The sequence below is a fragment of the Alexandromys fortis genome, unplaced genomic scaffold (genome assembly GCF_014885135.2).
Source record: "Alexandromys fortis isolate MF-2015 unplaced genomic scaffold, M_Fortis_MF-2015_v1.1 scaffold_368, whole genome shotgun sequence".
In the NCBI taxonomy this organism is placed as follows: Eukaryota; Metazoa; Chordata; class Mammalia; order Rodentia; family Cricetidae; genus Alexandromys; species Alexandromys fortis.
Window position 1 is genome coordinate 82519 of NW_026068243.1, and position 27464 is coordinate 109982.

The 27464-nt window shown below is 41.9% G+C and overlaps 1 protein-coding gene across 1 annotated transcript in view; it reads right to left on the minus strand.

Moving 5' to 3' along the window:
* Jakmip2 (janus kinase and microtubule interacting protein 2) overlaps positions 1-27205 on the minus strand; it is a 45085-nt gene extending 17880 nt beyond the window's left edge. Inside the window, exons 1-14 of the mRNA XM_050131186.1 lie at positions 26721-27205; positions 22331-22540; positions 20304-20402; positions 16833-16979; positions 16139-16279; positions 14114-14170; positions 13085-13204; positions 11758-11886; positions 10051-10134; positions 9237-9299; positions 5634-5732; positions 4436-4534; positions 3593-3646; positions 2751-2816 (exon numbers count right to left, since the gene is read on the minus strand). Of these exons, the coding sequence (XP_049987143.1) occupies positions 2751-2816; positions 3593-3646; positions 4436-4534; positions 5634-5732; positions 9237-9299; positions 10051-10134; positions 11758-11886; positions 13085-13204; positions 14114-14170; positions 16139-16279; positions 16833-16979; positions 20304-20402; positions 22331-22540; positions 26721-27104 (1752 nt within the window). The 5' untranslated portion in view covers positions 27105-27205. The remainder of the gene's footprint in view (positions 1-2750; positions 2817-3592; positions 3647-4435; positions 4535-5633; positions 5733-9236; positions 9300-10050; positions 10135-11757; positions 11887-13084; positions 13205-14113; positions 14171-16138; positions 16280-16832; positions 16980-20303; positions 20403-22330; positions 22541-26720) is intronic.
* Between the last annotated feature and the right edge of the window lie 259 nt (positions 27206-27464).

Genomic DNA, 27464 nt, shown 5'->3' on the forward strand with positions numbered 1-27464 from the left:
TCCCACTGTGAGGTTTTGTTTCTCTTCAGTGTGAACATATGGCACGGCACATCTAACAATTCTACATTCTAGAGCCTTTGTTCCTTGTGAAGACTGTGATAATGGTACCTAGATCCAGTGGTCAGGAGAGGCCAGTTCAAAAGAAGCAGTCCACAAGTGTTCCCTGAGCTTGAACCGACTGCAGCACACTCAGACTGGGACCAGGGTGAGACTGATGGACCAAACGCGGCACAAAAGCCTAGTTCTTACTGTTTTACCTTCCTAGCCCATGCCTTTCATAGAATCAGCCTACATTTTCTTTGCAGTCCCAAATCAAGGCAATTTCACTCTGCATTAAAGGACTGCCACCCCTCATGTCTTCAACTGCATAAGACTCTCTGATCATTGCCACCGAACAAAATACCTAGAACGGCTGATATGAAGTTTGCTAATTCCTGGGGTATCAATGGATTTATTCATTTACTTCTCCAGAAAGCATTTACTGATAATTTCTTCTCTAGATGCTGGAATGGAAATAGGGGAAATGAAGAGAGGAGGAACAAAGACCACATCCACTTCTTTGGGGTTTGGAGTTCACAGGAATTGTGCTGGTTTGAATGACAATGACCCTCCCCTGCCCCAGGCTCATATGTTTGAATGCTTGGTCCCTAGTTAGTGGAACTGTATGGGAATGATTAGAGGGTGTGGCCTTGCTGAAGAAGGTGTATCACTCTGGGTGGCCTTGGAAGTTTTAAAAGCCCAAGCCAGGTCTACTCTTGCCCTCTGCTTGTCACCTGAAAATCAGGAGGTAAGCTCTTAGCTACTGCCCTGGTGCCATGCCTGCCTGCCTGCCTTTATACTCCTCACCATGATGGTCATGAACTGATCCTCTCAAACTGTAATCAGGTTCCCAACTGAATGATTTATTTTGTATGTTGCCTTAGTCACAGTGTTTCATCACAGTGATAGAACGGTAAGTAGTTAGGATAGGTGGGCAGGGTGAAAAACAGAAGTTTGACCATTTAAACGCAATTGTCAAAACCCAGGGAGGAAAAGCACAGTCACCGTAAAAACATCAAAAGCTTAACTGGGCCTGACGGACTAGGAAGACTTGCCTGCATACGAGGTAGCTGGGTGGCTATTATAGCCAGGCAAAGGTGGAAAGGGAAGACATGAGCATCTCGGTAAAGACTTCAGGGTGAAGGATTACATGATGAGAGGAGGAAGAACAGAAATGCAGAGAGAGAAAAAGATAGTGAAGGAGGGAAAGAGAAGAGAGACAGAGAGGGAGAGACAGAAGGAAGAAGACATGGAAAGATGGAGGGAAGGAAGAGAGGGGGGTGAGAAAAGGGAAGGAAGAGAGACAGGAGGGAAAGAAGGAGAAAAAGACAATAAAGAGAGAGGATGAAGATGATGATGGAGAAATAATTACACAGGCCTTGAAAACCAAGGACCCTTTTGGTAAATTCTGGATTCTGTCCCTTCTGTAGGGAAGCTATGATGCCATTCCTGTGCTGGGGAGGGGAAAGAACAAGTGATCAGCCTTGAAAGTAATGCTGAGGGAAACAGGTCCTAAAAGAGCAACTTCAAATGCAAGCACTTCAATATGTGTTTCAGAGAGAGAAGTAAGGCCTTCCTAAATCTCAAAATAAACAAAACATCCATTTGTTTCATGTTTTTCGGAACCAACAGTTATTTCTCTTATTGTTTGATACTTGACCTATTAAATTAAAATTTTTCAAGTAATCAGCAAAATGCTTTTAGTAAGAACACATAAAAATGGTTTGTTTAAATGAATATCATTAAATGGGGCATGCCAATATTTTGTGGTTTTAATTCTATACCAACTCTTCTTTCTTTCTCTCCCTTTATGTTATTATTTTGAGAATTAGAACATTGCTATTAGAATTGTAGAATTTGATCATTTCAAATTCAAAAGAGCTGATTGTTGCTCAGGGTTTAATGCAACCTTTAACATTATGTCTACGCCTGTCAGAAATAAGACAGAATCTTAATGGATATACGCAATAAAACTTTCATGCTATTCAGGCATCTGCACACAACTCCCTGCTATGTGCAGAATCTCTTCAATTAAAATCTTTTGAGAAAGATTCTTGCTATATAAGCCAGGCTGGCCTTGAACTTGCCTTTCTGTTTTTCAAGTGCTGTCGTTAAAAGCGTGTACTACCACACCTAGCTATGGGTTCACAGACTTGGACACAACCAGGAATCTGGCTTCCCGGCTTTGGTTCTCCTCCGCCTGCCATGTCATTTACCAGCTTTAGACACAAGAGGTCAGCAGTACACCAGTATTGTGCTTTCAGGCTGGGGATGCAGTCAAGCCACAGAATCTATGAGGAACAATAGGTGCGCACGCGACACACACACACACACACACACACACACACACACACACACACACACACTAAAGGGACAGCCTGTAACTAGAGCAACTCTAGTTTCATCAGCTCTCAACAAAATCCTTCTTACTGGCTTCCCAGTTCGCTGGCATTGCTTGAATGATGTAACTGAGAAGGGTCCCCATTTTGATGGTGTATTTTGCAAGTGACTTTAATGTATAAAAAAAAAAAAATCCCCCCATCCCACAGTGGTCTATACATTTCTGCCTGGTCTCACTCTCCTGGGTCAAATCTCATCAATCACATATTCAGTAATGCCGAATCGGGTGCTCAGAGCAGGTGGTGCACTCTCTTGCTCTCAGACACCAAGCCTAACCCTGGGTGACTAGAAACGCCAGCTTTGTTCCTTACCTTCTCCGCCAGTGACAGCACAGTGCTGGCCTGAATTATGGCCACCTGTTCCTCGTTCCTCAAGTTCTGTAAAAGACCAAAGAAGATCAATAAGGTGAAAATGCTTGTGACACGTGCACCGTGGAAAAATGTGTGTGCCGTGAACGCGGCGTGTGTGCAAATAGCCTCTGCGTACTCTGGCTGCTAACAATTCCTCACGAAGAGTCCAGTGCAAAGTCTCGTGCTTGGTGTGACTCTAGGGACACCTCATTACAGTCACGCTAGGGAAGCCCACATTAAGGAGGAGCTGTCCCCTCAACAGTAGTTCTGACAAGATTTCACTGCTTCTCATTTTCAAAGGGGAAATGGCGCGCCATTTTTCCTTGTATGTTCCTCGATGTACTACGTGTGCCATTCACCTTATGCTGCCCTGAATTAACAGCCCTTGGCCCTGCTCAGAGCGAGCTGCTAAGAAGAAGAAGAAGGAAAAAAAAATTATAGCCTCCTGCTTCATTTTATAGGGCTGCCAACAACCCCAGTGTTTAGCCGTCTTTCTGAATGCCTGGCTGATTAATTTTACACTGGCTGCCTGTGAGCGGCAGTCAGAAGGTAATTGGCTGTAATCACTGCAGATGTGGTCTGCATGCCAACCTGAACCCTCGGCCGCATCTCCTTTCTACAGTGACCTTCCGGCCGTACCCATGGCTGTTGTGGCATGTGGGATTCTCTGTGAGGAGGTACATGCTTAGGCAGACATGCTGTCTGACTCGCTAGTGGCTTACACTTGGCACAGAGCCAAGTATTTCTTGACTTTGTGCAGGCCAGTCCACACCTTTGTCACATGTAATTGGTGTGTCACTTACCCCATTATCGCCCAGGATGTCAAGCTGCTTTATGAGATCAGGGATGTTGACATCCTGCAAAATCAAGGAGACTTCAGGTCAGGCACAGATGCGGCAGAGACAAGGGCACGGATGCAGGTACACTGGGCAGCTCAGAGTGGAAGCAGAAAGAGCCATGCAGAAGGTAAAAGGGGCAACCAGAAACAGCAGAAGGCACCCCAGGTGTCCCTCAGGAGGAAGTCCTCAAGTCTTTTATGAGGCCTCCCTCATACTTTGTGGGGAACAGCGCCACACTATCTCAGCCTTAGCATGTAAAATGTGTTCTGCTAAGTGCTAAAGAAAGAACCACATTTGATCATGTAGGCGTCACTTTATAAGGCCTAAGCACCTCTTAAAGAGCTAAGATCCTCCTTCAATTTAATCTATCAAAAGCAGCATGAACGGGACATCAGAAGTCTCATCTCACTCAAAAATCGCATGGCATTGAATTCTATAGCATCTGGGAAGAAGGAAGAGACTCGGGTGACCTGTTCTATCTAGTTGACTTGAATTGTGTTTCTTGAAGCACATGGTTTATTTATATTTTGCCGAGGTAACTAATACCAGTTATTTTACTACATATTCCGATCCTACACCATCCATTATGTTACTCTGATCTAAATGACCCACCTCTGTACTTGCCACTACCCTTTATACCTCTGTCAAACATTTCTTTCATGTCCTATTGACTTCCAAGAGATGTGTGACTATTTTTGCCCTGTACCTAGGGACTGACACACAGAGTGACCACGAGCAGCCGTTCCTTTCCCAGTTCCATTTTCCTAACGTCTGCACACACAGAGGACCCAGCGTCTATCTGCCTACCTTCACACCTTCTTTCATGCAGTAGATCTGCAGGGCACTCACGCCGTCTGAGAAGGGGTGAATTTGTAGATTAAATGGAGGGGATCTCCTTTCTCTCTCCTTGAAAAATATAAGAAAAGAAAAAAACAAAGGAAAGAAGAGAAGCGGTAATGGATTAAACACTAAGCCAGTCGTCTCTTTATACTGTCTCAGCGGTTTATCAATGTGTCATTTAGCCAAAAGAGAAAAAAAAAAACTTAAACTCAAGATGTGCATGCCTAATGGATGGAAGAGAGTTAAGCAGTCAGTCAACTACAAACACGGGAGAAAATTTATAGATGGTGTCATCCACCCTTGAAGATTCTTGTTCGGGGAGATGTGGAAAGTGGAGATGCAACTTCAACACTATGAATATGTATTCCCCCCAGCTATCCTAGGGTGGGCCGGCTCTGGAGGTTTGTGCCAGCACAAACCTCTGCACATCTGATCCTCCCATCCTTTATGGGCGGGATATATAGGCTGCAGGGATGACTCCCTCCTCTCCACTGGGGCATGACTTTACCTCCAGACGAATCTGAAACAACCTCGAGACAAAGATCACTAGCAAAGCAACAGAAAAGTCAGAGGAATCTGCCAGCACCCAGAACCTCTGTCAGATTTTGTAGAATACAATGAAAGTGTGGCATAATGTGTTTTATTTATTAATTTAAGATTTATTTATTTATTATGTATTCAGTGTTCTGCCTGCATGTATCCCTGCAGGCCAGAAGAGGGCACCAAATCTCATTCCAGAAGGTTTGAGCAAATGTGGTTGCTGGGAATTGAACTCAGGACCTTTGGGAGAGCAGGCAAAGCTCTTAAACACTGAACCATCTATCCAGCCCCACGTTGTGTTTTATTTAAGAAGCAAATCCTCTGAAACCACCACCTTAAGTTTGTCCCCATGAAACTAAGTACTTCCTAAGTCAGTCCCCAGCTGTTGGACGAGCACATTCACCATCAGAACAATTCTAAGCATCCTCAAGATTTATCATTACAGTCACATGGCGTGGGCAACAGTTCTAAGGTATTTAGCCTCAATTGTTACAACCACAAAATCTTGAGCTAATTCTGTGGTCTGAATGAGAGCGTGACTCTGAAATGCCTAGTTCAGGCCCAGACCCTAATGCCCTCTGCACATGTCATGATTGTGGCATCATTAGCGGCAGCGTTTCCTTACTTCTAGCTCTAGGTTGCGAAATTCCAGCAGTTCATTCTGGTCTCTGGCGTCCTGTAGTTCCTGCTGTAGCCGGTGGTTCTCTGCTTCCTGTTTCTCTATCTGATAAAGCAAACCCTGGAGTTAGGCAAGTACAGCAAGGAGCACCTTGGTAAAGCAAGCAGGGATGACCTTCATGCGCTCAGTAAGTGGGATTTGCTCTGGACCGTGACAGCCATCCCTAAGGAGATGTGGTTACGGTAGGGTTGGCTTTTCTTGTAGCCGTCTTTCAGGTAATTTTGGGAGGCACAAAGACAAATGTCAAGAAGAGTCTTTCTCTGAGTATGAAGGCTAGGGCTTCTGTGGTCAGTGCATTTGAAACATTCACATGTCCCTTACCAGTCAGACACGGTGTGCTGGGAAGAGATTTAAGGATGTTTATGGGAGCAGCTGACATGCTTATCTCTGAAGATACCAGTTGTCCCGGGGATAATCTGACCACTAATTTACAGCTTATAATTATAGATGTTTATGGCTACAATCTAACTAAATTATGCCTATCAACTCTAACAATCTTTTGTATGGTGACAAGATTTGATATATACTTTTGTAGGAATTCTGAAATACAAACTACTTGCTTTAAACAGCTCATATACACAAAACTAAGAGTTATAATTGTTGAACAGAGTGATGCGAGACTCCACTATATGGAATTCCAACCTTAGAAAACTGCCCAACACTTGATCAATCGGCTTCAAATAGTATCAGTGTCATCTCTACACAGGCATATGTGAACATGCACACACACACACACACATACACACACACACACACAAACACACAATTTAGCAGTCCTGATCTACACTATGAATCCAGGAGCTTTGATCCTCACCCACCTGGAAAACACTCCTCTATCTTCTTTACTACAGAAATCATTCACTTCCCCGACCACCAACCTCTAAATTCCACGCTAGTCTAAAAACTCAGAAATGGCATCTCCTTCCCTGTTGTCCTGTCGAGCTGTTTGCTGTTCTTTTTTAGTTGCTACCAAATTGGTTGGTTTTCTAAGACAGGGTATCTCTACGTGGATCAGCCTGGCTTCAAACTCTCGGTCCCCAGTGATCCTCTGGCTTTATGTTTCTATAGGGTCTATAGTACCCAGAGCCACACTATTGTCCTTTATGACCTTCTTAAGGGCACCCTGTACAATCTGATGAAGCGTGAGACATGGGCTGAAGTCAGATGTGCACCAATGTGCTTACCTTCAGGCAGGGATCACGGCTGAGACCCTGTGCATTTGAGGAAACCCGATGGTCTTTATGCACTGCCTTCTCTGTCTCTAACTATGAAGGAATCACTCCACACCATGGCAGTTTAAAAGCTTAAATGCAGCAATACAAACACAGGAACTTTCATTTTAGAGTGGATCTTACTTTCCAAAACATATAATTGAAAATAAAATATTTAGTGTGTGTGATTTCTTTTGCTGTGTGTGTGTGTTTCTGATTTTGATATAGAAGACAATTCTTTTTGCCAAAAAAAATATATCAAGAGACGAAAGAAAACCAGAAAGCACACTGGAATCAGTTGCTGATAAAGGACCATAACAACACTTCCTGGGACATCTCTGGGACTAGAGGATAACAGCAGCAGAGCAATGGGGAGGAGCTATGTGACATATGGCATTTTCTGATGGGATCAACAAGGGTTTTGTTTCACCATGCACCCTATCAACTTCTCTGTCTTTCTGTCTGTCTCTCTCTGTGTTCCTGTATTCTTCCCACCTCATGCACACACACACACACATGTGCACACAAATATGGGTGTGAGTAGCACAAGAGGCCAGAAGAGGCTATTGTATCCCTTGAAGTTGGAGTTACAAGCACTGTAGGTGCTAGAATTGAACGCTGGTCCTCTAGAAGAACAGCAAGTGTTCCTAACTGCTGAGTCAGCTCTCCAAGACCTTATCTTGGACATCTGTAGTCTAATGAAATTTCAGTTTTTTTTTTTTTATGAATTCACTCAGATCATAAAGGGGGTTATCCTTCTTAGAATCTTATCACTGGATCTGTGATCCGGTATTGGAGGAGATCACCGGATCTGGTGGCTACTGATACAGTCTGAACAGTTGTTTACCAATTTCAATTTATTGCTATGAGTGACTTTTCTTGTCTCTCCTTGTGTCTCTATTTCACTTTTTACTTGTTTTGTATCAGGGACTGAACACAGAGCTTTAGGTGTGCTATCACTACCACTGAATCCTTGTTTTGTTTTTTTTTGTTTGTTTGTTTGTTTGTTTTTTCTTCCACAACAATCTCACTCACTTGCCCAGACTAGCCTTGAACTCCCTGTGTAGCCTCGGGACACCTTCCTGTGTCAGCCACTTGAATAGCAAGCCACTTGTGCTACCAGGCCCCCCTAGCAACATTTCTTTATAGAAACCTTGAGGTCTGAATTTGGGGTACTGGCCACCTCCATACCTCAGTCCTGCTACATCTTCAGAAAGACAGGATGCACTAGCCCTGTCAAACTAGAGGAAAGCAGACAGCTTTTCCGTCCCACTCTGACGAGGACATAGTGGTAGATTTTCACTAGCTATCAGTAAGAGAAAAGATTGGAAAGAATAATGCTGAAATAATTTTGAATTGACCAGCAGAAAAATTCTTCTGTGTTCAAAAGCTTTAAAGTCAGTTTCTGTCAAGGGTAAGATTCTGTTTGAAATCTCTCATTAGACTGCAGAAAGAATGTACCGAAGGAAACTTTAACCTTGAAATGTTCTACGATGTTAAATTACCTCAGATCAAAAGCCTGGGGTTAATTATCTCTATTGGTTAGAAACATATCTTAGTTTGTTGACCAGTTTCCTAGACTTGGTATTTTTTTGTTTTGGATGCCTCTAAAACATCAATCCCTACCTTTAATAAGTAAAAGAAAAGAAGCTGGGCAGTGGTGGCGCAGGCCTTTAATCCCAGCACTCGGGAGGCAGAGGCAGGTGGATCTCTGTAAGTTCTAGACCAGCCTGCTCTACAAGGGCTAGTTCCAGGACAGGCTCCAAAGCTACAGAGAAACCCTGTCTTGAAAAACAAACAAACACACAAAGACCAGCAGCAACAACAACAATAATAAAAAAAAAAAGTAAAAGAAAAGAAAAGAAAAAGCCAAGCTCAGCAAATATGTCTCAAAGTGAGAATATAGTCTGTGAGAGTCAGAGCACAGACATATTCGGTCACTTTCTTATACGGAACAACATGTGCAGTGAGATTTCTTTTTTTAGGGGGGAGGTGGGTGAAGAACCACACAGGAGATGCTCATGAGCACGTGTGTGCACGCACACATCGTCTACACGCACACAGCACACAGCATATATACAGTACATATATATGGTCTACACATCGCTGGGGCGCAGGAATCACGCCCTCACAAGTCTGCAGCCATGCACGAAGTGCCACTTCACTGATGGTGATGGCAGGGAGGGATGGGATGCGGTCGAGCACGCAGCAGAGGACAGAGCAGCGGTGGGGAAGCCTCCCCTTCCCTGGCCCCTGTGCCACTCCTGAGAGCACCCCCTGCTGCTCCTGGATCATCATTCTCTCCTCTGCCCCACTAGGGTGGTGGCGCCCAACATACCTTTTCTAAAAGCTCCTGGTTTCTCTTAATGAAAAGTTGTTTCTCTTCTACCCAGTGTGAGTCCTGTTTGACAAAGAATATCGCGCAGTCAGCATTTCAGAGTGCCACGAAGGAGTCTGTGTGCTCAAACCAGCCGGCCGGAGCCGTGTTCTTCCCACCCAGTTTGCCTGCACAGAGTAACTGGTTCTGGCAAATGGTGCCCACCCTTGCCGGCTACGTTTTTCAAGAATTCTGGGGCCAGAATTTGCCGGGACAATTTAGCCCTGGTTCCAGCGTCACTTACTATCGCTACCTTTTCCAGTCTGAATAATCCAGGACCAGCCTTCTGGGGACTCAGAAGTGACCACACAGGCAAAAAAAAAAAAAAAAAAAAAAAAAAAAAAAAAAAAAAAAAAAAAAAAAAAAAAAAAAAAAAAAAAAAAAAAGTGAAACAGGTCAGAATGCACACGGGCTCGATACATATGGATGGAAAACATTAAAATGCAGAACCATATATGGGGCACGGAGGCAAAGAACACAGCTCGGGGAGGGAAGCTCTGCCTTAGCAGTTTGTGACCGCTCTAGGCCTCGTCCATCTGGGCGCCCTTTCCTCTGGCCTCTCTCTTACCCAACTTCACTCACCGCTGCGGCTGGGTTTGCACTCTGGGAGGATAGCAATGGGGACAGGAATGGTTTACATTCTGACACAGTTTTGAGAAAGGTCACTGTGGTGAGCCAAGCCATGTCCTGGGTGTGGCCCATGAATAAGGTGAGCCAGAGGAGAGGCAGCCTGAACCAGCTGCGCCTGCAGAAAAGCTAGCAACCGAGCACCTACCTGCCCCTTCTGAGCTAGCGTTGCCTCCAGATCTTCGATTTTGGCCTTGTATCTTTGCACCTCTGCCTGGAGCTGCTCTTGTGCCTGGGGGAGATCAAAAGTCCAGAGTTCAATGAGTGACATGGCCATGCCCTTCGCTAGTGCTCAGCAGATTTGTTTGTGTAGGGGCGGGTTATTCCTCTAAGTTGCCTTCACAATCAAAGAAGATCTAGAGTCTTGACAAACGTCCTTATGGTCCCCTTTGTCATCCCACGAACATTCACGCTCTCTAGTTACCACTAAAAAATAGTGGACACCCATCACACTCCAGACTCCACCTTGACTTCACCTTTGGCCCGGTGACATCCCTGCTTTTTAAATCCTTTATGGTAACTCACTGCTAATCTATTTAAATGAACTTCTTTTCTAAGGAGAAATAAGTCTTATTTTCCTCTCTGAGTTTGACTGTTTCTTTCAGAGCCAACTTTCTGCTCTGGTACCTAAATCTAAGTTGAAAACTTTTTATTTTACTTTTCATAATAGTCTATCTATCTATCTATCTATCTATCTATCTATCATCTATCTATCCTCTGCAGTATGATGGGTTAACAGATACTGACAGTGAAAACCTCAAATATGATAATATTGAAGAAAATACATGAACATCTCTTTCTGATAATAGCTGGCCTGTCTGCTTCAAATCAAAGTTTAGTCTTTAGTATTTATCATTGTGTGTGTGTGTCTGTCTGTCTGTCTGTGTGTGTGCGCGTGCATGCTACCACTTAAAAATAGGTACTTGTAGAAAAGAAGAGTACCAATCTATCATCTAAATGACTAAGAGTGGTTGCTGTGGCATCTCCCAGCATCTTGTGATTCCTTCAGAAAGAAAAGTGGAGCAACACCACTGCAGAGATGTGCTCCTTCTTGGCTCTTGCCAAAGTCCATAAGGCAACTTGCTAAAGTTTTTTAGGTGGTCCCAACTCTGCAGCTTAAAGGCTGGACTCAAGCCCTAGCATCAGGACCCCAGGTAACTAATTTAACTTTGGCTGAATGAATTAATAAATAACTTTCTTTCTTTCTTTCTTTCTTTCTTTCTTTCTTTCTTTCTTTCTTTCTTTCTTTCTTCATTCCCTTGTCCATCCTTCTTTTGAAGAAATTCTTATAAATAACAATCATGACATTCTAGAAAGTAGATCCAGTAATACTGGAACAATAATTCAAGTTTTACCACACCTAGCTGTGTGACCTGTAATGGGCAAGTCCATTAATATTTTTGGTCTTAAATTCTCTTACAGAAGCATCTGAATTAGGAGCTGACACAAGGGCTCATTCGAACATTGTCTACGAAATTCTTAGGGAGATGTAGATGCAATGTTTTACACTTTTTAATTAAGAAAAGAAAGTGGCTTAATCAGCACTTTTGAAAAAACAAAATAACTATTATTTTTAAGCAAAGAACTTAATAAAACGGATCATTAAAATCCAACATGTGTTAGACAATTTAAGTTCTCAAGAAGTAAAAATAAGAAACACACACTCAGCTGTCTTTAAAGGAACAAAAGCATTGATCTGTGTGTGGAAGTTTGTTAGGATTTAATAAAAAACAAAAGCCTCGGAGGACAAAAGGGCACAGAGAAGGCTGTGTTGCTGACATTTTAATGTCGTTGGTGCTTTAATGATGCAACCTCTGCAAGTGGATTCCAGGCCCTCTTGCAGGTCCACACTCACCTTGGCTTCTCTTTCAGCATCTATGATGCCTCCAGTCTGCTCCTGCAAGAGGGCATATGCTCTTTGGAGGGCTTGGTATTCTTTTGTTAATTGTCGAAACCGTAACTCAGATTCTTCAGCAGCTAGACTCTGGAGGGTTGAAATGCAAAAAGTCCAAAAGTAATTATGTTATGTCTGCGTCTTATGTTCTGTGTCAACAGTGACATCTGCCTACTTTCATAAAGAAAAGATTTATTTGATTTTATTTTTAATTCTGAATTATCCATGAAAATGTGAATACAGACTATGGTATACAGATAGATGGTGGAAAATATGTAAGACATTATTTTAATGAAAGAAATGGTTATTAATTTTTACAATAATGATCTCTTCCCATTTGGTCTTGAATAATACCCAATTTTAGATCCAAACTAAGAAGTAATACCCAAAGTTTGGATCTAAATTTCAGGCAAGGATTCTTAAAGCTTTACTCTCATTTCTTTCCATGCATTCAGAGACATAAATAGATCACTAGTTTGTGGTTAATATTCATCCCTACTAAATCATGGCACTCCCTCTCAGCCCCAGAACTTAGGTTTGGGGCATAATTCAATTATCTCCAGAGAATTTGGTCAAAAATGTGGAATGAGGAGGTGCAAATGAAGATTAGTTGGGAAAGTGCTTGCCTGGCATACACAAAGGCCTGCTTCACTTCTCAGAATTATATATACATACACATACATATATACATGTATACACACACACACACACACACACACACACACACACGGAGGAGTTGTGGCATCACCTCAAATCTCAGAACTTGGAAGGTAGAGGCAAGAGGATCAGAAGTTTATGCTCATCTTTAGCTGTCTAAGGGGTCTGGGGACAGCTAGCATTATGTGTAACTCTATAAAAAAAATAGTGTGGACTGAGTGATTTCATTCCCCTGATCCTGACTTGGTAGTTGTGTTCAGTGTAGCTGAAGCCTCTGGATAGTTCTGAAGATGGTGGACCACAGAAGAAGGAGTTTACTTAGACACTGCTTTACACTGAATCTAGAAGCCTCTTGGACTTGCTCTCCCTTTTAAGCCTTCCACAGCTGAAGATCTTTGGGAAGTCACTTTTACTGTGAGGTGAGTAAGCAAATTACAGAGCCACAGAGAATGTTTGAGATGTCTCTAGAGAGATTCCATGACATAGATGATGCCTACTTTCAAGAGATATCAAAGTGGAGCATGATCTAAAGACTGGTCAAGGTCACAAGATCAGCTTGTGCTTTTCCTTCCCCTTAGAGGAAAGATTTGGTGACAATATTGTACAGGACCAGAGGAAAGAAAAAGCTTACTTCATCCAAGTCATCATCGGGAGTGGCAGGTGTCCTGTCCGTTCTAAAGGAGGCCATGGATGATGTTTCTGAATCCATGGAGTCCTCATCATAGCCAATGAATGGATCCAAAACAGGCCTCTAGGTGGAGAGAAAATATAAACTTACTAACATGACTAAAATCAGCAAAGAATGTCATATCCAAGCTCCATTCACTATGACAGATTCAGATGAGCATAAGGATCCAGGTTCTTTACCAGTTCTTTGGTGAAGTACAAACACTAAGCAGGAACACAATACCAATCCATCTCTTGCCCATATTTTTCACTTCTGACACACTTAAAGGAAGTGTGTTACTATTTGGCTGTCTTCTAAAGCAATCATAATCTGGTTACATTACCTTCTATGTCATGATGAGTTAATGCATTGTGCCCTTTTAAGTATTTAAAATTGGCCTAAGGGGCTTGGAAAATGGAGCCATCCATGTTAAGGAGGTCATGGGGTCTTAACTCTAGTTTTCCAATCCCACATCCAACCCAAGTGATGTACATGGTAAAAATGAACACAGAAATCAAAACAACAAGCTATGCATTGTAGTGGCTATAAAAATAATGGTGGACTGAGAAGGTCATTATCATTACTTCCCAGATGATAATAATGCAAACACATCAATCAGTTATAGGACAGATATCATAAACTAATATGATTCAATGGAAGATATTGATTATGTATATCTCTTACATGTTCTTAGGATGTAACCCATGCACTTGTCAGAAGAATCTTCTAATATTAAACCCACTGACTTTCCTTTTAGAGGAAATCATAGCCTTTCAGGTTAGGGCACAACAACACAGCCATTTTTCAGACTAAGAAATGTCAAGAGATTGTTTTTTAAAAAACAAAACAAAAACAAAAAAAAACCAAGTAGTTCTCATGGTTAGCTGCAGCTCAAGACCATCTGATCTATCACGTCTTTGCAGGAAGGTTCCTTGACACGCCTTCCCTTCCTGGCTCTTGGTGGCAAATGCCCGATAAAAGTTTCCTCATTACCTTGATTGGCTTCGAGCTTCTCCTGTGCTTTCTCCTACGGATTAGTTTTTCTCGATCCTAGAAACGGAGAAGGACTTTTCAGACCAAAGTTTGTCACACATCTCTCAAGAGTTTTGTTATCTCTTCCTTCTGCCTACAGAGGGCATCAGATCCAAGAGAGCCTCTGAGGATGGATCCGGGCAATAGAATTCACTGGCTGAGCAATCTGTGGCCACTTGTTTTGTTTTTCAAAGAGACAACTGTTCTCCCCTGAGAGATTATATATTTTTATTTGAAGAATGATTTTGTTTTACAAATTTGGTAGTGTTTGGACATGACTTGTCAATATTTTTGGAGTATGTATATTATAATTTTCCTGCCATATAATCAAGAAGTGTGCTGGGTTCCTTCATTTTAGACCTGAAAACAGGGTCCCATAACGAGTAGTTGTGCTCTCTGATGCCCACAATTACGTTGCATTTGTGTGAGAAAATATTGTTCCTAGTTAGAATATACATTTATTTTTTTTACATCTTGTCATCTCTTAGCATAGGCAGGTGTCCCTTGATTAGTTTGGGTGAGGATGGGGCAGGAAGTGGAGCACCTACTCTGTTGTGGTCACTTGCTTTAGCTTCTGGCTTATTTGGGGGAGACATGGCTGTGGTTTTCTGAGAATCTTGGTGAATACCTACGAACTGAGAGCAACTTTGTGACCTGTAAGGTGTAAGCATAGCTATAGCTACTGGGACTACTTGTGATTTAACCATTAAGGACTTAATATTTTTACTGCAAATTTGGGCTAGCTACCTGATCAATAGGAAATCTACAGCTTAATTTGAGGGTTTCAAAGTCAGTATGTCCCTAGTCCGGTGACTCCATGAGATATAAGAGTTATCAAGGTAGAAATGAGAATCCCAAGCTTCAGCTTATGTTTGAATATAATTTAAAACATTGGCATTTAGACTTTACTTTTTGTCTTAATGTATAAAATATTTTGATTGTGGATCCTCACTATAGCTAAAACTTAAAAAAAATTATACATTGTATACTCTCTTAATCTAAAAGGTGCAAATTATATATGAACAATGGATGAATTTTTTCAAGACAGGATTTCTCTGTGGAAGAGTCCTGGTTGTTGGTTGTCCTGTAACTCACTTTGTGGACCATGGTGGCCTTGAACTCACAAATATCCACCTACCTCTGCCTCCCGAGTGCTGGGATTTAAGGTGCACACCACCATCCAACAACAGTGGACAATTTTTAAAGGGAGAGTAGCAAGTAATTGCAGACAGAAGTAGACTCTTTCGCTCCCAACGGCAGTGAAACAAAGTTCACCTATTCTGGAGATTATTGTGAAACAGCCCCCACCCCCACCCCTATGAGTAGTTCAGATCTACAGGCTTTGGATTATTCTTGAAATAAAAAGAAATAAAGATACCATTCTTGGAATAAAGACAGAGAGGTGAAGAAGGAAGCCTGAAGGCTTCAAGAGGTCTTATCCTACCATACTGTCAATAGTAACCTGAATCAGATGCAAACGGGACCTAGTCAACAGGAACTGAAGTATCTATCCATGAAGTGTAGACTGGAATTCCTGCTCTATTCCAGATTTTTGACAATGTTCTTCATTCGCAAAGCCTTTAACAGATTGTATCTATGTGCTATGTGCTGATTAGGTGTTAGAAACAAGGATTATATATGGTCCTGCTTTTGCAGGCAAAAAATTGAATTGCTGAGGCTCAGGAGAGTGACAGTGGAAAGCAACTATAAGATACCCAGATCTACCTAACAATGCCTCTGAAACGTCGCTTAATGGGGCTCATATTCATGCTTCTAGACTAGTTGGCAAATGGTTAGAATTGGCAGGTATAAATCAGTTTAATTATATAAACGTTTTGGGCTAGAGTTTCTTGTCCATAATTACATGCTGCACACCTGACTATGGGCATTTGGAGTTAATCCAAATGATGAAGGGCTTCCTGATGTGTTAGGTGTTGGCTCCCCATCCTTGAGAATGGCTAGGGCTTTGCAGATGAGTACACCTACCCTTGTGAGCTCGTCAATGATGTTCTGTTGCTCTATGACCTGCAGTTTCAGAAACTCTGTCTCTTGTTCTTCATTAGCTTGGTCAAGGTCATTCAAAGACTTCAGTTTCTTTAAGGGTGGGTGAGATGTTATTTTTTCTCTCTAAATTGGAGAAGAAGAAATTACAAGTGGAAACCTCAAAGATCCCCAATTTTAGTAATTGGTAAATTTGTAAAAATTGGGTCCCAGCTAATTTGAATCCTGTCCCCTCTTGGTGACAGACTTTTATATTTACCAACTAAAACCCTCAAGTACATTTTATCTGCTATACCACATTTAAGTCCTTGGCAATGTTTTGGACATTTCTATAGTCAGTTTATTGTGGAAGTCTTTTCAGGAATGTATGATCATATCAGTCATCCATATATAATACAAGCCATGATATTGATTTCCCAGCTATCAAGCAAACTAAAAGGCAGGCATAAACTTCCTCCACATTTCCGTGGCATAGGAGCCACACACTGAGGCTTTTTGCTTCTCCACATATAAGTGTTTGAGGAGTGCAGGTATCCCCTTCTCTTGCTTTCCTTGCTTCTGCAAGGGGAAGTCTAAGCAGAATATGAGAAACAACCTAAGCATAACCCAATAGGTCATGGGTCCCAGGAGAGGAAGCAAAGGAGGAAGCAGCAGTTTCTGCAGCGTCTGTGATACACACCATTTCTGAGTTCTCCTTTGTTACAGCTTTTAGTTTCTCCTCCATGCGCTGCAAAGACACCATCAGCTCATCGTTTCTCTTGGCGAGGCACTTGTTCCTTTCCAGGAGAGGTTTGCATTGCTTTTCTGTTTCCCGCACACGTTTTAACTGGAAATAAATAAGACAAAATGGATTTTTGTGTCCTGAGGAAAGTAGGGCAGGAGGGGCCTAGTGTTAAAGAGAGAAATCACCCCTTCAATTATCTGACCTGTCCCAGGATTGACCACTACATTCCCGTCCTCCATTTAGCCAACCAATAATTTTTAGTTTCATTTAATGATTATTCTCTTCTCCTCCCTCCCCCACTTTCTTCTTTTTAGAAGGAATCGCTATGGAGGTCTAGTAGACTCAGAACTTACTATATAGAACTAACTAGCATGGAATAGGCAGACTCCTCTGGCTTCAGTCTTCCCAGTACTGTGATTAAAGGCCATGAGCCACAATGCCTGGCTCTAGAGCCTTTTCAACACAGTCCTGTCTGCCACCTTAACAGAGGTGCCACAGATGCTCCTGCTGCTTCTGGAAGTGGCCAGGAAAAACCCAAAGTTCTTTATGCTCCCATTGACTTCCCTCACCTCGTTTACCCATGAAGGTCTGAAACCACTTCCTGATCCAGCAAGGACCTCTCAGTGGCTCAGAAACAGAGAGAAGCACAATTGAACTTCATGGTCATCGGAACCTGGTTCCAAGCCTTATCCTCTGCAACTGCACTGCCTCCTTCAAAGGTCTTACTGAAATCTCCTCCCTAAGGCATGTGCTTTTCTGTTGTCACAGAGCCTGTTCTATATTTCACAGGATGCTGAGCAGCATCCCTGCCCTTGTCCTGCTGATGACAGTAACACCCTGCCAGTTATAATGATGACATATGATGACCAAGTTGCCTTTCATTTAGAAGCTAGATGTACGAATGTTGTCTTGTAATCATGAGCAGCCCTTCCTTTCGTTTTCAAAATACTTATGCTTAGTTGATGTACTTTATAGGTCAATCTATATAGACAGATTAGATTTTATGTTGAATTTGTAATGATCAGCTTATTCTTTTTATCAGAAGATTTCAAAGACCATCACCCCTTCCATGGAAATCTATGATTTGGGGAGATACTGAGGAAGGAGAAAACGACCTATGATTGAAAAGAACAAACAAGACTTTGTAATTCTTAGCATTTTCCCAGCCCCATCCTAATCTCAGTTTGAGAACTATAGTTTTTATGGTGATGTCAAAAACATGGGATTTACTTTTAATAAATAATCTGGCACAACATCTTTTCAGTTTTGGTGTCTGAATCAAGGATATTAAATTTTGAGTATGTATAAAGAGAAGTTATTCACTGGGCTTATTATTGCGATATTGATCTCTTCTGGAAGTTAATGCCCTGTGTTTTCAGGAGCTAAGTCTCCTCATAGAATTCACAGGAAATGCACATAAGCATGAAGGGAAAGAACTGTCCAATTGTAGCACAGCATCCAATCGCAACAGTTCCAAAGCACCCAACAGAGTCTTCCCCAAAAGGACACACCTTCATAGTTGAGAGAGACTGAAATTACACATGTATGGTCCATCATGAATACATGTATGCATATATAAGAATAAACAGAGGCTCGTGTAGACTCTAAGAAGCCCTGCTATAGTTTAACTAATAACAGAGAGACCTGAGGTCAAGGAAAGAAAGAATTTTATAATCATAAAGGGTCGATATGCTAAAACCATTATCAAATATTAACTTATGCCTATCAAGTAACATAAATTTAAATATGTATAAGGAAAAATGGACAAAGCTAAGAAGAGGCATATTTGTTGAGAGAAATACGCAGACAAAAATATTAGAACTATATAGAAAATTTAAAACAAGGCAACAAATGAAGGAAAACTTTAACTGAAGATGCAGAGCATTTCTTCCTCTCCCGGGAACATGACATATTTCTAAAGTGACTGTACTGGTTAGTTTTTGCCAGCTCAACACAAACTTGAGAAGAGGGAACCTCAATTGAGAAAATGTCCCCTGGATATTGGCCTGTAGACAAGCCAGGGAGACATTTTCTTGATTAATGATTTGTGTGGGAGGACCCAGTACCCTGTGAGCAGTATTGCTTCCTGGTAAATAGTCCTGGGGTGTATATGAGAGCAAACTTAGCAAGGCATGGGGAGCAAGCAGGTTAGCACCATTCTTCCCCAGTTCCTGTTTGATTTCCTACCCTGACTTCCCTTCACAGTGGACTGAACAGAACATGTAAAGCAAATAAGCCCTTTCCTACTCAAATGGCTTTTGGTCATGGTATTTTAGCACAGCAAAAGACACCAAGTGAAGACGCTGACCCTGTGCTATGGCCAGAAAGAATATTGTAATACTCCCATGGCAACGAAATGTTGCAAAGTGTGGCAAATGTATGAAGTAACTAATAACAGAAGATGATTAGAAAAACCTCTAGAAGTTTAGAGAATGAGCAATACACTTTTCAGAACAAGTTGCATGATATTATTTATGAAATAGCAATACATGAAAACACTCCAAACTTGTGAGAGTTGTCCAAAAAATAAGATTTCAAGAGAAACAATGGCCCCAAATTCAGGGAAAGGCTAAAGTCACTTTTACATAAACAACTTCATCAAGATACTACAGAGCAGTATGTCTAAATATCTAATTTCAAAATGTTCTAAAGTTATTAAGAAAATAAAGCAGAATAGAGAAAGAACAAAATGCTGAGGACAGATTGTAACGGAAGACCAGCAGGCCAGCAGATATTTGACAGCTCCCCCAAACTCCTTAGAAAAGATAAAATCAAAACAAAAGTCAGAATAAGAATTCACCTCATGACCAAATGGTGAAAGGGAATGATTATCTGTCCATGTTGGCAAAGATATGGAAACACTGAGGCCCTCCTGCATTGGCACTGAGAACTGACCACATTGCAGGATCCGAATTCCTATGCCCAGGGGGAAGAGGCACTTCTCTTCATCACCGATACCAAGCAGTCCCTGTCTAAACAGCCTAAATGTGCTTAGAAACTCCAAAAATGTTCCAGAAGAATGGCTGCATGTATTGCAATAATGTTACCTGGATGCTGCAGAGTAAGGAAAGAGAACAATTCCATACAGCCCAAAGGAGATCCTCACAGGCAAACTACTAGCTAAAGCAGCCAGGAACACAAGAATAATATGCAATTATGTTCTTAAAATTATTATGGTAGATACCTGTACAGAAACCAGAGTAGTGCCATGGTTAATTGGGTCTTGGGTTGGAGAGAGGGGTCTTGGTCATTTTTCACTTAGTCATTTGGAAGGTAGTTCTGTGGGGCAGTCACCTTGTGAGGATTTATCATGATGTACTGTTATTACCTGCTCATTTTTCTCTCATGATAAACCAACATAATGCATGCTTTCATAGCCTAACATCCAACAAAACACACGATCGAAACAGTTTGCGTACAACTTACCAGCTCGTTCCGTTCATCTCCAAGCAAGGTGTTCCTATCTTCTAACTTTCTTATAGTGGCATTCAATTCAGCTATTCTCTTTTGATTTCTTCTCAAATCCTATGCATGAAAATTAAAATGAGCATCTCTTAAATATTACTTTTCAAAGCCTGGAATACTATTCATGAAAGCAATAATGTCCTTTCTTGCAATTTGGCCCAGGAAGTAACAGATAAATGTTCTTTTACTAAGAAAAAATGAGTTACCCTTTCTAACTCCCAACATTTTTGCTGGGTTGAATACTGAGCATGGTTAAAATCACAAATGAATTCCACGTGGCAGGCAGAACCCCAGACTTGTGGCATGAAACGTGACGATTGGTTGAAACAGGTTTTTTGTTTTTGTTTTTTTGTTTTTTTTTTTAGATTTATTAAGTATGTATACAGTATTCTGTCTGCATGTCTGCGGCAGTCCAGAAGAGGGTACCAGATCTCATTACAAATGGTTGTGAGCCACAATGTAGTTACTGGGAATTGAATTCAGTGCTCTTAAGCTCTGAGCCATCTCTCCAACCTGGTTGTAACAGTTTTTAGGAGAGCTGTTTGCACTGTGATCAAGGTGAGTGTGAAGTCCTTGTGTCACAAATGTCCATTGCTTCCTACGACACAGACAACTGTCTGTTATTATACTTAGTCACGGAGGGGACAGTTTAGGAAGTAGACACAGGGTTTTCTGAATTTTTCTATACTCTAGAAGAAAAAAGGTCATTGTGAGGGAACATATATTACCTTCGTGTGTGAAAGGCGGGGTGTATAATATAATTTAGAAGAAAATATTTTGCATAGCATAACAATTCTTATGAACCACCTTCCACACAGCGGTTACAGCTTAATCCCATGCTGTAAGCCTACTCTGATTACATGCCTACAATCCTGTTACTCTTTTCATTTACAGAGTGGTTCACTGTTGATAGACAGTTTCACACATCCTGAGTCCCCGGAGTCATCATATCCCAGAAGACACACCAGGACAGGCTAAACTGGGGGTCGATCTGCGTTTACCCAGGTCTTATGGTAGATAGCAGCAATCAAATCTATGAAGCCTAGCCATGTACTAAACGCAGTACTCTACCTTCTCTATATAGCATCGTCTAATTGAGAGAGCAGTCTTGCAGAAACCACCATGACCTGCTCCTTGCAGATAAGGATACTGAATAGGAAAGTGGTTTGCATAAAGCCACTCAATGAATTTGAACCAAGGGGGTCGAACTTCTAAAGTGTGGGTTTTTTTTTTTGGTAATTATGCTATATTGCATATAGGTATTAAGAGAAGATGTGCTACATCTTAGATCAGTATATATTTCCCACCACCTACTAGGGTGTGTCTGTGTCCTGGAAATCAATTCATGAGCTATTCACTATTTTGTTCTAAGTAATACTTTGGAACTCATTTTTTGTTCCTAATTAATATATTTTCATCATCTTTTCTTTTGCAGATAAATCATTTGATAGCATACTACAGGCCAACTTAAGTCTCTCATTGTAACTCTGACAATAATTTCTCGTATAAGATGATGATAATAGAGCGAAGTAAGAGGCAAGTTCATTCAGACTGGAGGCTTTTGTGCTCTGGCTATAGATGATTCCGTCTTTCTTAAAGGCACACACCCAACCACTGTACATGATAACGATAACAGTCTTTGGGCAGTTTCCAATCCAATTGTTCACAGATGGGGAAATTACCAATCTTGGCAACAGGCAACTATTATCATTTAACTTACGGTTCTTATAATAGATTCAAGTTTGATAGCTATCACTAGGCTAGAAAAATTCTGAGCAAGATTCAAAGACACCTGCAGCTCTCACGTGATCTGCTAATGAAGTATGGCCCACTTTGTTCCCAGGATATTCGCTGGTTTTTTTAGTCGGAGGGAGAATTGATTTCTCTGTTCTTATAAACAGGAAAATAGCTTAAGTGAGAAAGCTGAACTTGATCGCTAAATAAAAGATGACTCCGGAGTTGTTAAACCTCAGCTCGAATGGACTCACCGGGCTGCTGCAGTGTTCGGAGCCATCTCCCGCCCTTCCTGGAATCTCTCTCTTCGGGCTGCTCATGTTACACTCGGCCTCCTTGACCAGGAAGAGCTGCTCATCCAAAGCCTCCTTCTGCAGCTGCAGTTTCTGTACATAGCCTGTCTGAGTCTCCAGTTCCTTCTCCAGGGAAAAGATGATCCTGTCCTTGGCTTTGATTTCATCCATCTGAATTAAACGAGACCCAGGACATCTCACTATGCCATACATAAGTCCCATTTTCACTAGGGGAAGTCCTCCTCATCTTGTGATGATGGAAGGTGTTGTCCTTCCCTAGAGTGCTTGAAATGGTCTGGGGGGTTAGGAAAGTTAAAATTTAAAATGGATCACTAGCTTTAAGAAAGATAAATCCAGAATATTCCACTGTTTCTAGGGGACCAATAAATTATTACTGATTGATACTATTAGCCAATAATTTGCAACTGGAGAAACTGCAGGCTTCTTAGTACTGGTCTACTGATTTTCTAGTAAGTGTCAATTTTGGTAGCATCTGGAGGGGGTTCTTCCAACAATTCCTGTTGTGTGGCCTTTCCTTTCCTTCCCACACTTCAGGGCAGCTAGCCTTAGCAATCGTTCTACCATTACTGTTGGAAAAGCATCAGTGGGACTAGAATAGGTGTTGGGAGCAGTGAGACCCCAGATCCTGAATTTCTTGTAATCCCCTGATCTGAGTGCCTAAAGCTGCTCTGAGCACAAGACCTTCAGGAAATCAAAAAGGCAGGAGAGTGGTTTCAGGTGGGTTTGGCTGGGGAATGGCTATCTCTATATAATCTGCCCCTGAACACAATAAAGGGGACATTCTTGGGGAATTCAAGGATGACCCGTGTCGCTGTCTCTTTGTCTGTGTGTGTTTGTGTATTTTAACCTCCAGCCCCCTTGCCCGAAGCTCGCGCACTGGGTGCCAGCGCACAGAGCGAAGACACCGGGGCATGGTACGCAGCAATTGGAAGTCTCCACCGAGATTTCTGCAAATAGGGATTAAAAATGCCTGCTGATTTTAGTCAAAATGTTTCCTTGTAAATCTGTGGCATATAGTTATTGTTTTCAGCACTCATTTCTGTGAAGCTTAGAAGTGGCCTCAAATGTATTAATTTTCAACTTAAGGCACAGGTATCAGTGGATTAGAGTTCCACTGGGCTGGAATCAGTTTGCTGTCCTTAGATGAGAAATATATTATACATGAAATGAATGTCTGTAACTATGACACTGGGTGGAACCTTTTGTCCCATTTCAATACATTCTATGTGGTTACTTAAAATGGAAATAGGAAAAGACATTTAGCACAAATGTCATTCTTCTTTCTCCTTTCTCATATTTAATGACTCATTTAGCATGTTTCTTTGCTGTGCATTTTAGATAAGGAGGAGATCATAGAATCACCTGCTTGTGCAGTCCCTTGCTTTACACATGCTAATGCCAGGCTACTGATCTAGGTCATGCGACTAAATTTTAGGTTAACGTTGGGAGACCACTGCACTAATATCTGCACTGTCCTGTAACATCACCTGCTAACTGAGGAGGGTTGTGATAGTGCCCTGTTGATTTGCAAGAGAATATCAGCCACATTTTCCTACTCCTTGAAGATGGCTGAGGTGTGTTACACTGAGTGCTCATTCATTTTTCAGAGTTGATATACACAATGTTTGCTGACATTTGATACAGCTCACAAACTGCCCCTTCCTGGTTGCTGGTGATGCCTTCTAGTTAGTGACAGGTGCTAGGCTACCAGCTGATTAACACCCTCTTGGAGTTATCCTTACCATCTCTACTATTATAAATGAAATCGTCTCATCTTTACAGTATTGGAAGCACTATAGTTATGCAAGTTATTTGACTTTCTAAGAATGTCCTGCTCAGTAGGTTCCATGATCACCAGGCACCAGATGAGACCCTGAAAGGTTCAGTGTTTGGTCATTGTCCCCTGCCTTGTGAATGATAAAGTCTTGATACTTTAACTTTATCTTCTGAGCCTCGAGCCCATTTATCGGGCACTATGTTACACTGGCTCCAAAATTATTGGCATCCCACTGCCCCCAGATCTTTCCAAAGTGGGTTCCTGTAGAATATCGAGCAATGAAGGGGGCTCTGTTATACAGTGGTTGTGAACACATAACCTGATTCTCAGAATATTACAAAATTAACCGGTGCTTAAGTTCATAGATGAGAAAGACTATATTGCAGAATTCTTTGATGTTTTCTAGAAAGAACAGATTTCATCTCTTTTCCTACAGGCCCCAAAGTGCATATGAGGGTGAGGATAGGGGTAGGAATGGAAAATGAGAAAGGGGAGACAGGGACATGTACATTAAAGAAACACTGCCCCATCTGAGTCTGCTTGTACCCAATGTGTGAGCCACTCTTTAGATGGCTTAGATTTCAGGTGGTTGTTTGGGAGAATCTTTTGTCTACTTTAGCGGTGTTCTTGGGAAGAAGTAATGGGGAAATCATGACCAATTGGTAGATTTACACTGCAAGGCAAGCAACAATTCTACTTCGAGGCTTTCTTTTTAACTCACCTACCTGATTGCTCCACACTTCAGTCTTGAATCCTCCTTCGTCAACCACGGTCATTTCAGAAACCAAAAGCAGAACAGAGACCACTATTTTCTGCTCTGCCTTTGGTCTCGATTGTCAAACAGAACGAATTGCAGTAAATCCCCCCAGGAAGCATGGCAGAGGCAGCATCTCACAGTTACAACACACCACTTTACTAAGAAAATGACACAGGCTTAACCTGTAAAATGTTCTAAGGGAACCACTTAAAGTGGAGATCCTGGAGACATCATCCAGAGAATGAAGTGGAATTCCTGGACATGGTTACTGTGGGTTGGCAGACACAGCGGAAAAGAGTAGATTTTTCCTGAACAGCTTAGAGCAGTGCTTCTCAACCTGTGGGTCACGACCCAGTTGGGGGGGGGGGAGTAAACCAACCCTTTCCCGGGGGTCGCATATCAAATATCCTACATACCAGATATTTCTATTGTGATTCATCACAGTAACAAAATTACAGTAATGAAGTGGCAGCAAAATAACTTTTTGTTTGGAGATCATGGCAGCATGAGGAACTGTATTAAAGGGTCAGAGCATTGGGAAGGTTGAGAACCACTGGCTTAGAGAAACAGTATTAAATACATCCTAAATGGTTTAAACTAATCTTCAACTTTTGTACAAACAGGAATAGAAATTTTCCTTCTAAGATCATGGAACCTAGGGCATTACAGCTTATACATAGACCATGCATTAATTTATTCATTTTAGCATTAGGAGATATCTGAATGGTTGTTGGCTTTGCAAATTAAAAACCAGAAACCGAAAGAAACCAACCAAACTAAAACTAATTCTGTTTGGCGTTCTACTACATGTATGTCAGTGTGAGAATGGAACCAGAACTTGAATTATAGATAGCAGCGAGCTGTCATGTGGGCGTTGGGAACTGAAGCCAGGGCCTCTGTAAGAATAGTCAGCACTCCTAACCACTGAGCTATTTCTCTAGCATCTTTTGTTAGGTATTTTATCACAGCAAGGAGAGAATTCACTAATTCAGAGGCAAAACCGGGAGAGTAGGGGTGCACATTGGGGAATCTGTAAAGCAAAGTAGGAAGTAAGAATCAGAAAGTAAGAAAATCAGAAAAAAATTGTTTTGACATGAAGTGATCAGTTGGGTCAAAATACACAAAGGAGCAAGTCAAATGAGAAGGAAGAAATGACCACTAGAATTGGTAATACCAAATTCATTAGCAACATTACCATAAACATTTTGCAATGAATAAACATACAGTTAGGTTTGGGTATGGAGACAATAAAAAATGTGATGGCAAAAAAAAAAACAAAAAAAAAAACTGTAACAGCAAGTAAGCCATGTGTGAACGACACCCAACCAGAAACCAGAATGGCTCATAACAAATATTCCTCGATTGTTGAGGGGAAAGGAACACGTTTTATAAATGACCAGGGATTTTATAGCTCCATGTTTGTGCTGTGAATCGTTTAGGATGTTTTCATGTTGTCGGTGGCCATTTTCAGACAAATTGTGGCACAAAACAAGCTAAGGTTGGAATGGCTTGTACTTTACAATCTTTCACGAATACCCATGAACAGAGATCGCTGCATGGAAACATATGCACCCAGGAGAAGGCACTTACTATGAAAATGGGGGCTGAAAAACTCTTACATTTTACAATTCCAATTTCTCCCGAACTACCTATCAATCTACTTTGAGCTTTGGATAGCGCAGCTTGCGGAAGCGAGGGTGTTTGTTTATAGCAACTCTCAAGGGAACACCCAGCAAAGCAAATCCCACTGAGCTCTGGCCGAGAGTGGTTTCTGCCCAGCGCTCATTATTACTGACCAGCCTCCGAATGTCCCGTTCCGACTCCCACTTGATCTTCGAGATGGCTTCCTGGTGGGACTGATGCTCACTCCTAAGGTCCCCAGCCTTGATTTTATCCGCTTGGATCATATTGCTCAGCGCCTCGTCCACCTGCTTCTTGGCCATTTTCAAGTCTGTGATTTCCTGCAAGAGCTTCAAGCGCTCTGCATCGAACTGTTTCCGGGCCTCCTCCCGGGCCTCAATGGTGAGTGCTGTCCTTACTTTGTCGCTGCTGCCGTCCCGGAGAGCGCACAGAGCGGACTTGAGTCTCTGGATCTCCCCATCCCGCACCTTCACTGTCCTTGACATTTCCTGCTCGTGCTGCTTGATGAGGTTCTCTCTCACCGCCTGCAGCTCCTTCATCTTCTCCTCATGGAGCTTGGCTTTGAGCTCTGTCACCAGGACCGTGTGTTTGCGCTGCTCCAACTCGCGAATCCGCTTTGCTTCTTGAGTCTTCTCTCTTTCAAGCTTTGATACCTAGAGGCAGACGGGTGAAAAGGATGAAAAAGCATGAGCCTCAAAGAGAACTCGTGCTCCCAGGCAGGATCTTGCAGCTTAGTCTGCTATGATCTCTTAATACCTTATTTATTAAAAAAAAAAAAAAAAAAAGCCGAGCTGCTGTGTGCTCAGAGGAAAAGGAAGCACCGGCCTTAAAGCAGAGTCTATACTGTGTAAAACAGGGAAACATCTAATATGTTTATCTTATCGTGTTCAGACAAGTAC